Below are 15,216 nucleotides of genomic sequence, written 5' to 3' on the forward strand. Positions count from 1 at the left end.
CACTAGGATATGACACAGTGTGTTAGTGTATTAGAAATCTATATGTTGCATTTCAAATATTACCTTCCAAATCGGTTGACAAACAATCCTACGGAAAACGATCCGACCATGCCACCCACTGAGAAAATGGCAACAGCCAAAGACCAAACTGTAGTGAGGACTGATGGACTGACAGGTTCATTGTAACGCTGTAACCAGGTGTCATTAATAAAGCTTTCAATAACCTGAAAGAGAAATCAGAAATATTGAAGAATGTAAGAGATGAACTGTAGTCACCAAGACCTTTTGGACAAGCACTTCTATCCCGAGGATTTCAACAGTACTTGTTTCCAAATGTTGCCAACTCGTACTTGGAATGTAGAGTAACTGTGTCACCAGCTGTGCTACGATCCTATTAAAAGAGGTCATGGCCACAAATACAGATGCAGCCTCATCTTCTACTTGTTTGCTAAGAGTAATTCTGAGAAAGCTAATATATCAGGATTGTCAAATACTGAATAAATGGTAAAATCCAAATGCTAATAATTATGATGATTTTTTGATTAATATTACAGATTTTCCTTTTGTTTGGGGAAAGGTAAAGTTGGATGTGTTGGTTAGTGAAAAGGATTTGCAGTAACATGTAGCAGGACAACAAAATGGATGCACGCTGCTTCCTGAACAGGGCAACATCACAACTAGGTGGCACAAGTGTGCCATTGGCTCAGAACAAGCCGTGTCTTTTACCATGACACAAGATTTTGTGCATAATTTCATGCTTTATTTGCTTGTGTTGACATAATTTGAGTTTGCATTTAATGAAAGGTCACAACAAAAGGATATCTTCCCAATGTTATACTTGTTGCAACCTTGGCATGAAACTGCCTTTCAAGTGCAGCATACTGCTAATGTCTCTGGTTTTATATCAGGCTATATTGCAACGATATCACCATTTTGATAGCAGTTATTGTTATCAGCTTTGCCGGTTGCATTTTAAAAAATTTACTGACATCATTGTGGCTTATCAGCAGCTTCTCACCCATTTAACTGCAGCAGCTAATCCACGTTGGAAGTCACAGAATGGAAATACTGCATATTTGTTTACCACACCTTGAACCTTACGTGAACAGCCCTGATTTATTGTAGTCTAACTTGGGCTTCAGTATCTTCCTATCAAATTTCCAAGTAACCTCCGACAAACCAAACTGTTTTCATTCTTTAGATATTTCCTTCAGTCGAAGACGATGTTTATTTTGTAAGGTTGGGCGGGCTGCCTATTCCCTGGCCCTTGCACCTTCTTCCTTACAGATCCTTTTATATACAAGTGAATTATAACATTTAAATATTAACACACTAAAAAAATAAAGAAAATCCATTCCCAGTGCACATGGAATTGAAAAATACATGTTGTGGGTTTTTGCATTCAATTATATATACCAAAACAGCATTGTTTGTACACATTGCATTTGTTCTGAATGATATCATTATTAAATTAATATATACAAGTATATATAGCTAGAAGCTAGAGATTTCTGTATTTCAGAAGTAACCATACATAGGAGCTATGACTTTTTTTTATTTGTTTCATGGGATGTGGGCGTCGCTGGCCAGGCCAGCATTTATTGCCCATCCCTAATGCCCTTGAGAAGGTGGTGGTGAGCTGCCTTCTTGAACCGCTGCAGTCCATTTGGGGTAGGTATACCCACAGTGCTGTTAGGAAGGGAGTTCCAGGATTTTGACCCAGCAACAGTGAAGGAACGGCGATATAGTTCTATGTCAGGATGGTGTGTGGCTTGGAGGGGAACTTGCAGTTGGTGGTGTTCCCATACATTTGCTGCCCTTGTCCTTCTACATTTAAGAGTTCACAGGTTTGGAAGATGCTATTAAAGGAGGTTGTGAGTTGCTGCAGTGCATCTTGTAGATGGTACACACTGCTGCCACTGTGCGTCGGTGGTGGAGGGAGTGAATGTTTGTAGATGGGGTGACAATCAAGCGGGCTGCTTTGTCCTGGATGGTGTCGAGCTTCTTGAGTGTTGTTGGAGCTGCACCCATCCAGGCAAGTGGAGAGTATTCCATCACACTCCTGACTTGTACCTTGTAGATGGTGGACAGGCTTTGGGGAGTCAGGAGGTGAGTTACTCGCCACAGAATTCCCAGCCTCTGACCTGCTCTTGTAGCCACAGTATTTATGTGGTTGGTCCAGTTCATTTTCTGGTCAATGGTAACCCCCAGGATATTCATAGTAGGAGATTCATCAATGGTAATGCCATTGAATGTCAAAGAGAGATGATTAGGTTCTCTTTTGATGGAGATGGTCATTGCCTGGCACTTGTGTGACTCGAATGTTACTTATCACTTATCAGCCCAAGCCTGGATATTGTCCAGGTCTTGCTGCATATGGACATGAACTGCTTCAGTATCTGAGGCATTCCGAATTGTACTAAACATCATACAGTCATCAGCAAACATATACACTTCTGACCTTATAATTGAAGGAAGGTCATTGATGAAGCAGCTGAAGATGGTTGGGCCTAGGACACTACCCTGAGGAACTCCTGCAGTGATGTCCTGGGGCTCAGATGATTGACCTCCAACAACCACAACCATCTTCCTTTGTGGTAGATATGACTCAAACCACTAGGGAGTTTTCCCCTGATTCCCACTGGCTTCAATTTGGCTAGGGCTCCTTGATGCCACACTCGGTCAAATGCTGCCTTGATATCCAGAGCAATCACTCTCACCTCACCTCTGGAGTTCAGCTCTTTTGTCCATGTTTGGACCAAGGATGCAATGAAGTCAGGAGCCAAGTGGCCCTGGCGGGACCCAAACTGAGTATCAGTGAGCAGGTTATTGCTGTCTAGGTGCTGCTTGATCGCACTGTCAACGACATCTTCCATCACTTTGCTGTTGATTGAGTGTGGACTGATGGGGTGGTAACTGGTCGGACTGGATTTGTCCTGCTTTTTGTGGACAGGACATACATGGGCAATTTTCCACATTGCCGGGTAGATGCCAGTGTTGTAGCTGTACCAGAACAGCTTGGTTAGGATGCAGTCAGTTCTGCTTATCAGGGGTGTGTAAAGTTTCTCTGAGCCCTGTATGAGCAGGAATTTACTCATTTATTTTAAACAGATTAACAACCTGTTCTAAAATGGTGTAGAGGATTTTAGACTTATGGTACCAAAGATTTTAACACAGTAAGTGAAGTACTGGAAACAAAGTGGAATCTTACCTCCCTGAAAGCCAGAAAATAACAAGTGGTATCCCCATCAATCAGTCACATGACTTTCCAAAAAGAGATACTTTTACAAAGTTTTCTTACAAGTGTAGGTCTTGCTGTTAAACTGGGATGGGTGAGGGAATGCATGGCACACTGGGCTTTCACCTCTGGGACAGGGGCTTGAATCCTGTCCCGATACATGGGATGAAAGTCTCTTAATTACAGCATGGCTTGAAATGTAAAAAAAGTTTGGGCAGACCCAGTCAATGTGCTCACAGCTCAAAGTAGATCACAACTGGGCAAGATTGGTGCAAAACAACTGGGAATAAAATCTGCTTTGGTGACATCAGGTTACTGTTCAACAGTTGAAGACATTTTTACTTCCTTGGGGAAATGCTATTGCTGTGATTGTGGTCTGATAGATGATTACCATTCTACTCACTGCAGCAGCTGATATCAATGCTGCACAGTCCATTGCACATCTTGACATGGCTCTTGGAGCTAATATATATACTTATCCATTGTTACAAGTTTGCCTCCTCTGGTCAGTAATGCACCAGTGGGCAGTTAGAATCTGTGCAGTTTATACCCTCAACTATGACTACCTATACAGAGGAACGTAAGTAACACAAGCACAAGTGCAGTGATGTTCTGGGCAACCCAAAACACCCACTTGAATGGTGAAGTTGTTCCATGCATTTCCTTCATGCTACCACACAGATTTAGAATTTGACTTTTATGATGGGCCAGTGGCTTCTGACAGCTATTAGTCTTTCTGCCTCATAGCCAGAATTAGAAGACTTGGTTTCAGTGCAATGCTCTGTTTTACTCAGTAATTTCGCTTTTCACAGCCAGTATTTTAATAATAGATTCAGATCATGGAAACACAGTTGAACTACAGCTGCACTAGATGAAAGATGTTGGCATCAACTTCAGCAAGTTATGAAAAGCCTGAAATATGTTTAATAAGAATTTACTTTTCAAAGCATTAGCATTTTTCATTCCCTTTAAATAGGAGAGATAGTAACAATTGGAGACTCAAAAAACAAACTGAAAAGCCAACTTCAAAAACATAATATCGATAAGATCTAGAAATTTCTCTATACACAGCTAATTACATCAGATCCCATTGATTTATTCCATAATATTCCATTATGAGTCCCTGTTCTCTGTGTACCAGGAGACCTGATTGATCCAATTATCAATTTACTGCTCTGCTAATGCAAAGAGCATCTAAGCAGAAAAAGTTATTTTGGGAAGGTAATAAACTATATTCATTTATACTCATTCTGTCAACATATTAAGAAACAAATATATTTACAAACAAGTTGGCTTCAAGCTGATGTGAAGATAGATGTTAACAGAAACAATTTAGTTTTAGTGATACAGCACTGAAACAGGCCCTTCGGCCCACCGAGTCTGTGCCAACCATCAACCACCCATTTTATACTAATCCTACACTAATTCCATATTACTACCACATCCCCACCTGTCCCTAAATTTCCCTACCACCTACCTATACTAGGGGCAATTTATAAAGGCCAATTAACCTATCAACCAGCAAGTCTTTGGCATGTGGGAGGAAACCGGAGCACCCGGAGGAAACCCACGCAGACACAGGGAGAACTTGCAAACTCCACACAGGCAGTCCCCAGAATTGAACCCAGGTCGCTGGAGCTGTGAGGCTGCGGTGCTAACCACTGCGCCACTGTGCCACCCAGACTACACACAGATTACACACAGACTACTTTGAGTATATTTTTTAAAATGTTACAATGGTTACATGAAGACTTTCTTGCAAGATCTGGGGGAGAAATTCCACGAAGAAGAATGCACTTTCTATTCACCACCTTCCAGGTCTCTGATTGCCACTAACACACAGTTCATCACTGGAGCTACGCTTTAGTGAGTAACTGTACCATCATATTGAGCTATATTACCAGATAGTCCTGGGTTTAATTCCGAGTCTATGCTAAATTAGATCATCTGATTTGCAGTGAAAAGCCTAGTATCAGAGAATCTATCAGAGGTCTACGGTTCAGTTCCAAAGAAGGGTCACTGACCCGAAACGTTAACTGTACATATAATCTGACATCAGTTACAGAATAAAACAGTCTCATTAGGATAAATAGAAGCCGTCTTAACTTTTTGTTATATTCTACACTAAAACTGAAGAATTCATATTCAAACCCTGTCAATATAACATTATAATATGTGCTAAATTAATCAACCTTTTCCACAAAATTCACACTCCTGTTATAAAACAAACTCAGCCTTTTTTTTATTTGAAGCAGTGTCCTGCATCTTACCTTCTGAGGGGCATTAATGACACCAGTGTTGTATCCAAACTGTACTGACCCAAGCACGGCTGTGCTTACTGCAATTATTAACTTCGCAGTAATTTTCTGAAAAAAATTTAAAAAGATAAGATCACATTTTGTGTACCAATGTAAACCTGGAATGAAAGAGATGCAACACATGGAGAAACTTGGGAACACGCTGAACTTCAGGGTAAAGCTTTTCCTCGAGGCAAGTTTCAGCTATATTCCATTAAATGCAGGTGTTCCATTTCTGGACACAATTTTTGTTTTTATCTTCCCTCCATTTTTCCTTTTCTTTTTTCTGGTATGGTTTTCCATGTATTTCAGTAATGTATTGTATTCAGCAATTAATAATTTTATTAAAATTTCTCCCATTTTCAGTTTATCCTCTAATCGAGCAATTATTCCTGAAGGAGACAACCCAGGACCATAGCCAACTGACCGTTCCTGAGCAAAACCCCAACTTTGATGCAACTGCCACATCCCTGCTTTATTGACCAAAGTGTCTGCTTGCATCTTTATTCTGCTTCATTGGTAGAACAATTATTCATTTGTTACCATTAAATGTTAGCTTCACAGATGCCAGTCACATTGCTTAATCCCTTTACTGTGGCTCAGCAAAAATCATGGAATGGGTACAGTAAGCACTGTTTGCACTTGTCAAAATCCAAGATCCTTGTTTTCAGCGTGTACATTAAGCAGCTTTATTTACTTCCCTAGTAACACAAAGCACTGAATTGATTGAAAAACACATTAGCTTAAACCCCACTCAATAAGCTCGCATAGATGTGCAATTAATTAAAGCAGACCCTCCCATAACCTCCTATAAATGTCAAATAAGCAAAATCAAAATGTAAAACCCTTTCCTTTTAAGTAAAGTAATAAGATTACTTTAATGAAGGTTCTATTTCAATGCAAAACAAAATATGCAGCCTTTTTTAAGCTTAGCTGGAATTATGAGTTTCGATATTCAATTAAGGAGCTCCCTATTTTTGTGCAACAGCTCAGGCTCTCAAATAGTTTCAAAACAAAAGCCAAATATCTGAAAGAAAAATAGAAAATGTAGAAATACATTCAGCAGGTCACACAGAGGGGAGAGAGCAACTGAGTTAACATTTCAGGCCCATGACCTTTCATGAGAAATGGAAGATCTTTGAATTGAACAGTTTTTAAGCCAGTACAGAGCCAGGGAAAGAACAAAGTGCGAGATAGTTCTGTGTCGACGGGAGGGAGGGCAGGAGTGATTAAATAACCAATGTGATGATGGTGCAAGGTGAAAGGAAGTGATAATGTAACAAGTAGAGAAACAAAAGATGGGTGTGGAGCAGGTGGAAATGATACGACAAAGGACAAGAAGCATAGAAAACTTGGCAAAAAGGCTTTTGTGTGAAAAGAAAGATAGGAAGACCCCAGGTGTGCGTACCATCACAGTGGCTATGTCCCCATCAAAGAACAACATAGCAGGCCAAGGACAGAGTGGCCAGAGTAGGAGTGGGACAGAGAATTAAAGTGGCAAGTGTCCAGAAGCTCAGGGTCACTCTTACAGACTGAATGGAGGCGTCCAGCAAAGTGTTCATCCAATCTGCGCTCTCCAATCTCCAATGTGGAGGAGACCTCATTGTGAGCAGTGAGTAAAGTTTACTAAATTGGAAAAGGTACAAAGTAAATCACTGTTTCACCAGGATGGGGTGTTTGGGGATGGGGTGTTTGAGGATGGGGTGTTTGGGGATGGGGTGTTTGGGGATGGGGTGTTTGAGGATGGGGTGTTTGAGGATGGGGTGTTTGAGGATGGGGTGTTTGAGGATGGGGTGTTTGAGGATGGGGTGTTTGGGGATGGGGTGTTTGGGGATGGGGTGTTTGGGGATGGGGTGTTTGAGGATGGGGTGTTTGAGGATGGGGTGTTTGGGGATGGGGTGTTTGAGGATGGGGTGTTTGAGGATGGGGTGTTTGAGGATGGGGTGTTTGAGGATGGGGTGTTTGGGGATGGGGTGTTTGAGGATGGGGTGTTTGGGGATGGGGTGTTTGGGGATGGGGTGTTTGGGGAGGGGGTGTTTGGGGATGGGGTGTTTGGGGATGGGGTGTTTGGGGAGGGGGTGTTTGGGGATGGGGTGTTTGGGGAGGGGGTGTTTGGGGATGGGGTGTTTGGGGCCCTGAACAGTCGGAAGGGAGACGTTTGGAATAATTTCCATTGGTTCTACACTAGTTTTTTCTTTCTGATTGGTCATTTTCTACTGTTAACCACCAATTATCCCGGGTTTGAACCTTCTCCCAAATCACAATCCAACAAAATAACATTCTACAAAAACCTTCAATCAAACCCCCACCCTCAATCTCACTCCCCTCAATCTCACTCCCCTCAATCTCACTCCCCTCAATCTCACCCCCACCCTCAATCACACTCCCCTCAATCTCACCCCCCCTCAATCACACTCCCCTCAATCTCCCCTCAATCTCACTCCCCTCAATCTCACCCCCACCCTCAATCTCACTCCCCTCAATCTCACCCCTCAATCACACTCCCCTCAATCACACTCCCCTCAATCACACTCCCACCCTCAATCACACTCCCCTCAATCTCACTCCCCTCAATCTCACCCCCACCCTCAATCACACTCACCTCAACCTCACTCACCTCAACCTCACTCCCTCAACTTCACTCCCACCCTCAATCACACTCCCAGCAATCACACTCCCCTAAATCTCACTCCCCTCAATCTCACCCCCACCCTCAATCACACTCCCCTCAATCACACTCCCCTAAATCTCACTCCCCTCAATCTCACTCCCCCCTAATCTCACCCCCACCCTCAATCACACTCACCTCAACCTCACCCCCCTCAATTACCCCCACCCTCAATCACACTCCCCTCAATCTCACTGCCCTCAATCTCACCTCCACCCTCAACCTCACCCCCACCCTCAATCACATTCCCCTCAATCACACTCCCCTCAATCTCACTCCCCTCAATCACACTCCCCTCAATCTCACCCCCACCCTCAATCTCACTCCCCTCAATCACCCCCACCCTCAATCACACTCACCTCAACCTCACTCCCCTCAACTTCACTCCCACCCTCAATCACACTCCCCTCAATCTCACCCCCACCCTCAATCACACTCACCTCAATCACACTCCCCTCAACCTCACCCCCCTCAATTACCCCCACCCTCAATCACACTCCCCTCAATCTCAATCACACTCCCCTCAATCACACTCCCCTCAATCTCACTCCCCTCAATCTCACTCCCCTCAATCTCACTCCCCTCTATCTCACCCCCACCCTCAATCACACTCACCTCAACCTCACTCCCCTCAACTTCACTCCCCTCAACTTCACTCCCACCCTCAATCACACTCCCCTCAATCTCACTCCCCCCTAATCTCACCCCCACCCTCAATCACACTCACCTCAATCACACTCCCCTCAACCTCACCCCCCTCAATTACCCCCACCCTCAATCACACTCCCCTCAATCTCACTGCCCTCAATCTCACCCCCACCCTCAATCACATTCCCCTCAATCACACTCCCCTCAATCTCACCCCCACCCTCAATCACACTCACCTCAACCTCACCCCCCTCAACCTCACCCCTACCCTCAATCTCATCCCCACCCTCAATCACACTCACCTTAACCTCACCCCCTCAACCTCACTCCCACCCTCAATCTCACCTCCACCCTCATCACACGCACCTCAACACCCCCCTTAATCTAACCCCCACCCTCAATCACCCCCTCAATCTCACCCCCACCCTCAATCACACTCCCCTCATTCTCACTCCCCTCAATCTCACCCCCACCCTCAATCACACTCACCTCAACCTCACCCCCCACAATCTCAATCTCACTTCCGTCTCTCAATCTCATCTCCCCCAACCCTGGGCACAGATTATTGAGGACACCCTTTCCCCCCATTTTCATCCTCCTTCCCCTCCCACAGTTAGCTGAATACCCACAATGAGAGGGAGGCCAATAAACCAGCCACATGTAAATAAATAAATACAAAACACTGCATCTCTGATCTAAGACTCCAATTCCCAGTGACCACCATGCAGTTGAGGTTCAAACACATGTAAACAGTAACAAGCCTCTTTCTTCACATAGCTAACAATGGCCCTGCCCTACTCACCTAAAGGAGTCCACCTATTGTGAGTGAACTCTTGTCGTTATTTGTCTGGAAGCAGGTGAACAGGTAGACACTATTAGGATCATTAAGGAGGAACGAGAAGGTCACATCTGTGTGTCTGTGTGGAGGTGGAGGGGTGGATATGTGGCAGCTGGTCTCTTTGAGGTGGGTAGGGAGAGGGGGAAGAGCCTCCTTGAAAGAGGGAGAGAGAGAGAGAGGGGGGGGGGGGGTGGGATGGGGAGAGGCTCTGTTCAGGGGAGAAAGAAAAAACCCACTGAGATAAAGTTGAGGAAGGCACAAAAAGAGACACTATTCAAGGGGAAGAGAAGAGAGAGAGAGAGTTTTATTGAGCAGTGAGGGAGTGATGTCTGTGTCCTAAGCTCTGGAATTTCCTCCCAAAAACCTGTGCAATCCTCTCCTATTTCTAAAAGGCTCCTTAAAACTTACCTCTTTGACCAAGCTTTGGGGTGTTCAGATAGAGGTAATATCCTTGTATTTTCAGTCAGCTGCATCCTATTTGTAGGATGGACTGGAATCACTGGTCCTCATCTACACCCAGCTCTCAGTGCTGGTTCCAAGCGTCACACCCCAGTACACCGTCTCGGCTGGCGGGTGAAACGTAGTGAGGGGAGAAATGATGAACATGACACCACCTGAGTGGATGTCTTTCTTGATAAAGGTAACAGCCAGGGTGGAAGGATTCCAAGCAGCTCAAGTAACCATCATGTTCTGGACCAAAGGCATACCACACCATATTGCGTGGACTATGATTATTGGGAAACCAGCTATGGATAAATAGCAAGGGAAGGAGGGTCCCTTCAAGCCTTAGTCGGCAACCCACCGAGGAGAGGGAAACTCTGAATCCAAACCAACGGCTTGGAGACCTCGCTGCCACCGTCCCAGTTCACTGGGCCACGACAGATGAGCTCCAGGCTTAAAGGGTGGGGGTCAGTCAGTGCAAACTGTACTCCACCTTAAAGCACCACTGCGCAGGCAGGAAGGAAATCCATCCACCCCAACTATAACTCAGCTGGTGTAAGATGGCACTGGCAGCCGCTGTTCCAATCCTACATGCAGGCGGCTCAGGATATTGTTTGTTTTGATGATGACCCAGAGACGACATCATTACCCAGTAGCACCCTGAGCGACCAAGCAGCCTTTATAAAGGACAGCACTGCTTGCTCTGAAATTGGACAGGGGCCTAGAAAAGGTGGCCTAAAAGGTCGTCTCCCTACCACCCAGTTGGCTTGCCGCGGTCAACGGGCATCTCTTAATGCGGTCAAACTACGACAGAGAAGGAAATGCGAACTCCTAACCTCGCTTCAAAAGGTGGGAAAAGAAGAAAATTTCTGAAACTCGCTGCTGGAACGTGAGAACAATGCTCGACTCTGGTGACAACAGCCGTCCCCAACGAGGCTCAGCTCTGGTGGCCCATGAGCTAGCCAGACTAGACATTGATATAGCGGCCCTGAGTGAGGTCCGCTTCTCAGAGCAAGGCAGCCTAACAGAACACAACACTGGCTACACTCTCTATTGGTCAGGTAGACCTCAAGCTGAACAACGCCTCTTTGGTGTTGGCTTCATGGTGAAGAAGATTATTGCCAATAAACTTTCAAGCCTACCAATCGGCCATTCCGAATGCATCATGTTCCTGCGCCTGCCCCTCCAAGACCAGCAGCATGCAACTCTCATCAGTGTTTATGCTCCAACCCTGAAGGCTAACCCAGCTGACAAAGATAAGTTCTACACGGATCTCCAAGAACTCATCCCGAATATCCCTCCTAAGGACAAAATTGTTGCCCTTGGCGATTTCAACGCCAGAGTGGGCTGTGACAGCATGGCATGGAAGGGAGTGCACGGAAACCATGGAGTTGGAAACTAAGGAAAACGGACGTTTACTCTTGGAATTCTGTGCAGAAAAGCAGCTGTCCAAAACCAAAACACCTTCCTTCAACAAAAAGATCGCTTTGAGATCACATGGATGCATCCCCGCTCTAAACCCTGCACCTGATAGATTACATCTTGGTGCACCTATGTGACCTAAAGGATGTCCTGCATACTAGAGTCATGCCCAGTGCTGACTGTCATACAGACCACTGGCTTGTCGTTCAAAGCTAAACTTTCCACTGTAAAATATACATGCTTCTCGGCCTTTTGGCTAAGATCAAGTGTAGTATCTGTTCTTATCAGTGCTTACTTGGTTGAGAAGAGACCATGATCATTGCCTTTTGATCCTGGGGAAGCTTTGAGTAAAATGGCTATAACCAATTTTCGAGCTTCGGGCCAGGGAGTGCGCAACACCGTTCGGGTTGTCGTGAAGGACAAGGAAGGAGATGCACCGGTCGATCGCACCTTCTTCATCAAGAAAATCCTCTTCGATTGCTGTGGATTTCAAGCTACGTCTTCTGCCTGCAGGATTTCCCCAGCAGTGGATACTTCGACGTGACGTTCCGGAACGTGCCGGGATGCATCAAGTTCCTGAAGGCGTTCAAGGAGAAAGGGGACCGGGCGCCACTGTCGATTCTCACAGCGGAGCCGCTCTTCACGCTTCCGTCACAACGGGACCGGGTGGTGACGATTCACCTCTACAACCCCCATGTTCCGGTGGTGGATGTACTCACCTTTCTCCCCAGGTACGTCGAGGTGGCCGGCAGCAGCACTGATGTCAAGGACCCCTTTGGGATTTGGACCAGCAAGCGGCAGGTCAAGGTGACCTTGAAGGTAGATCCCAGTGGAGCCATCATCCACCCTCCCTCCAGCTTCGCTATCGGGGGAAGTCGAGGCTTCTTGGTCTACGCTGGACAGCCCAGAGTTTGCCGCACCTGTGGCAAATCTGGTCACGTGGCAGCAAACTGCAGCACGGTTGTTTGCAAGAACTGCAAGGAGGAAGGCCATCAGACCAAGGACTGTAAGCAAATTAAGTGTTGCAACTTGTGCGGTGCAGCAGGCCATCTCTACAAAACCTGCCCCAAACGCTGCCTCAGTTATGCTCAGGCGGCAAGGTCCAAGGAAAGGCCGGGAGAAGGTTCGACGAAGGCATCCAGTGTTCGAAAGGAGACGAGCAACCTTCTCCGCAGTGAGGAACTTCAACCTGAGAAGGAGAAGGAAGGGGAGGCAGCTGAAACCAGCGACCCAGCACCTACCCTGTACCCGGAAACCCCTCCTCCACAGACAGAATCAATGGAGGAGGAGGCAGCAGATGGACAAACAGGTCAGTGGCAAGTGGTCCAGAGGAAAACCACAAAGAAAAAACATCCCAAAGCGGAACAGGCCACCACCCAAACCAGTGGCAAGAGGAGGCTACCTTCTGAATCAGACTGCAACATCTCCTCTTCACTGGACGGGGAAATGCTGGAACGACAGCCCCTTCAAAAGAGGCGGCAGAACTCCAAGGAGATGGAAGATAAAGCATCCCAGCCCCCGGGCACTGGAAGCTGTGATGGGCCCGGCGTGCCCCAACCCCAAAGCGCCACACGTAACGACGTGGCCAACGCATCCCAGCTCCGGGAAGCCCGGAGCAAAGACACGTCTGGCGCACCTCAGCTCCGGGAAGCCGGGAGCAGTGATGTTTTCGAGGAGGAACAGATGGAAGCAGCAGAGGACAACCCAATCCTTGCTGCCTACAAGACCCCCCCCCCCCGATGTCACCCCAGCGGAACAAACCCTGCATGAAAAACCAGGAGGGGTTTCTGAGCCTAACTATTGTGAAACTGCATGCTCACATGATGGGTATGCAGGAACATCCCGAAGGACTGGGACTAACAAGGACAAATGGTATGGGAAGCAACAACTAACTTTAAAAAAATGGGTGTAAAGATTGTTTCCATTAATGTGCGGAGCATTAAATCTACTACGCGATGTGTTTCAACCTTGGATTAGCAAGTTTGCAGACGACACTAAGATTGGTGGAGTAGCAGATAGTGAAGGGGACTGTCAGAGAATACAGCAGAATATAGATAGATTGGAGAGCTGGGCAGAGAAATGGCAGATGGAGTTCAATCCGGGCAAATGCGAGGTGATGCATTTTGGAAGATCCAATTCAAGAGTGAACTATACAATAAATGGAAAAGTCCTGGGAAAAATTGATGTACAGAGAGATTTGGGTGTTCAGGTCCATTGTTCCCTGAAGGTGGCAACGCAGGTCAATAGAGTGGTCAAGAAGGCATACGGCATGCTTTCCTTCATCGGACGGGGTATTGAGTACAAGAGTTGGCAGGTCATGTTACAGTTGTATAGGACTTTGGTTCGGCCACATTTGGAATACTGCGTGCAGTTCTGGTCGCCACATTACCAAAAGGATGTGGATGCTTTGGAGAGGGTGCAGAGGAGGTTCACCAGGATGTTGCCTGGTATGGAGGGCGCTAGCTATGAAGAGAGGTTGAGTAGATTAGGATTATTTTCATTAGAAAGGCGGAGGTTGAGGGGGGACCTGATTGAGGTGTACAAAATCATGAGAGGTATAGACAGGTTGGATAGCAAGAAGCTTTTTCCCAGAGTGGGGGATTCAATTACTAGGGGTCACGAGTTCAAAGTGAGAGGGGAAAAGTTTAGGGGGGATATGCGTGGAAAGTTCTTTACGCAGAGGGTGGTGGGTGCCTGGAACACGTTGCCAGTGGAGGTGGTAGATGCGGGCACGATAGCGTCTTTTAAGATGTATCTAGACAGATACATCAATGGGCAGGAAGCAAAGAGATACAGACCCTTAGAAAATAGGCGTCATGTTTAGATAGAGGATCTGGATCGGCGCAGGCTTGGAGGGCCGAAGGGCCTGTTCCTGTGCTGTAATTTTCTTTGTTCTTTGTTCTTCTTTGTCAAGATCGGACGGGTCTGCCCGTTCCAGGATTGACTTCCTGTTTGTGTCCCGTGCTATCACGGTCGGATCCATCGACGTCAAGCTGGTGTTCTTCTCCGACCACTGCCTCTTACTGGCCGACTGTCACTTACAGGACGACCAACGGGTTGGCAGAGGGACGTGGAAGCTCAATGTTACGCTGCTGACCCCAGAGAACGTTGAGGAACTCAAAGGGGATTACAAAGGTTGGAGGACCGTGAAACCCCTCTTTGAGTCTCCAGCTCACTGGTGGGAAGCGATTAAAGAGATCAAGAGGTTCTTCATCCACAAAGGTGTTCAGAGGGCGAGAGAGAGACAGAGGGAAATGTCCCGACTCCAGAAAAGTATGCAAAATCTGCTCCGGTTGCAGTCAATGGGGGTCGAGGTCAAGGAGGACCTCCAAGAGGTGAAGAGCCAGCAGGCCTCGCTCTTTGCCAAGGAGGCCTCCAAGATCATCTTCCGGTCCAGAGTCCGCTCCATCAAGCAGGATGAGACGTGCTCGCGTTACTTCTTCCAAAAGGTACACGGAGAGAGCTCTGTTATCAGCAGCCTGAAGGAAGAAGATGGCTCGGTAACGTCTTCGCCGTTCGACATACTAAGGATCAGCAAATCCTTTTATGCTGGGCTGTATGACACGAAGCCCACAGACAGCAGAGCCTCCCAGTCCTTCCTGTCATCTATCACAGAGGTCTTAGATGACGGCAGGAGGGAAAGACTGGACAAGCCGTTAACTCT

The 15,216-nt window shown here is 46.5% G+C and overlaps 1 protein-coding gene and 1 pseudogene across 1 annotated transcript in view; one reads left to right on the forward strand and one right to left on the reverse strand.

Moving 5' to 3' along the window:
• LOC137351949 (solute carrier family 2, facilitated glucose transporter member 1) overlaps positions 1–15,216 on the reverse strand; it is a 49,821-nt gene that overhangs the window by 20,969 nt on the left and 13,636 nt on the right. The window contains exons 2-3 of the mRNA XM_068016836.1: positions 5,509–5,604; positions 64–224 (exon numbers count right to left, since the gene is read on the reverse strand). Of these exons, the coding sequence (XP_067872937.1) occupies positions 64–224; positions 5,509–5,604 (257 nt within the window). The remainder of the gene's footprint in view (positions 1–63; positions 225–5,508; positions 5,605–15,216) is intronic.
• Positions 11,789–11,897, forward strand: LOC137352279 (U2 spliceosomal RNA; annotated as a pseudogene).

The sequence above is a fragment of the Heterodontus francisci genome, chromosome 37 (assembly GCF_036365525.1).
Source record: "Heterodontus francisci isolate sHetFra1 chromosome 37, sHetFra1.hap1, whole genome shotgun sequence".
In the NCBI taxonomy this organism is placed as follows: domain Eukaryota; kingdom Metazoa; phylum Chordata; class Chondrichthyes; order Heterodontiformes; family Heterodontidae; genus Heterodontus; species Heterodontus francisci.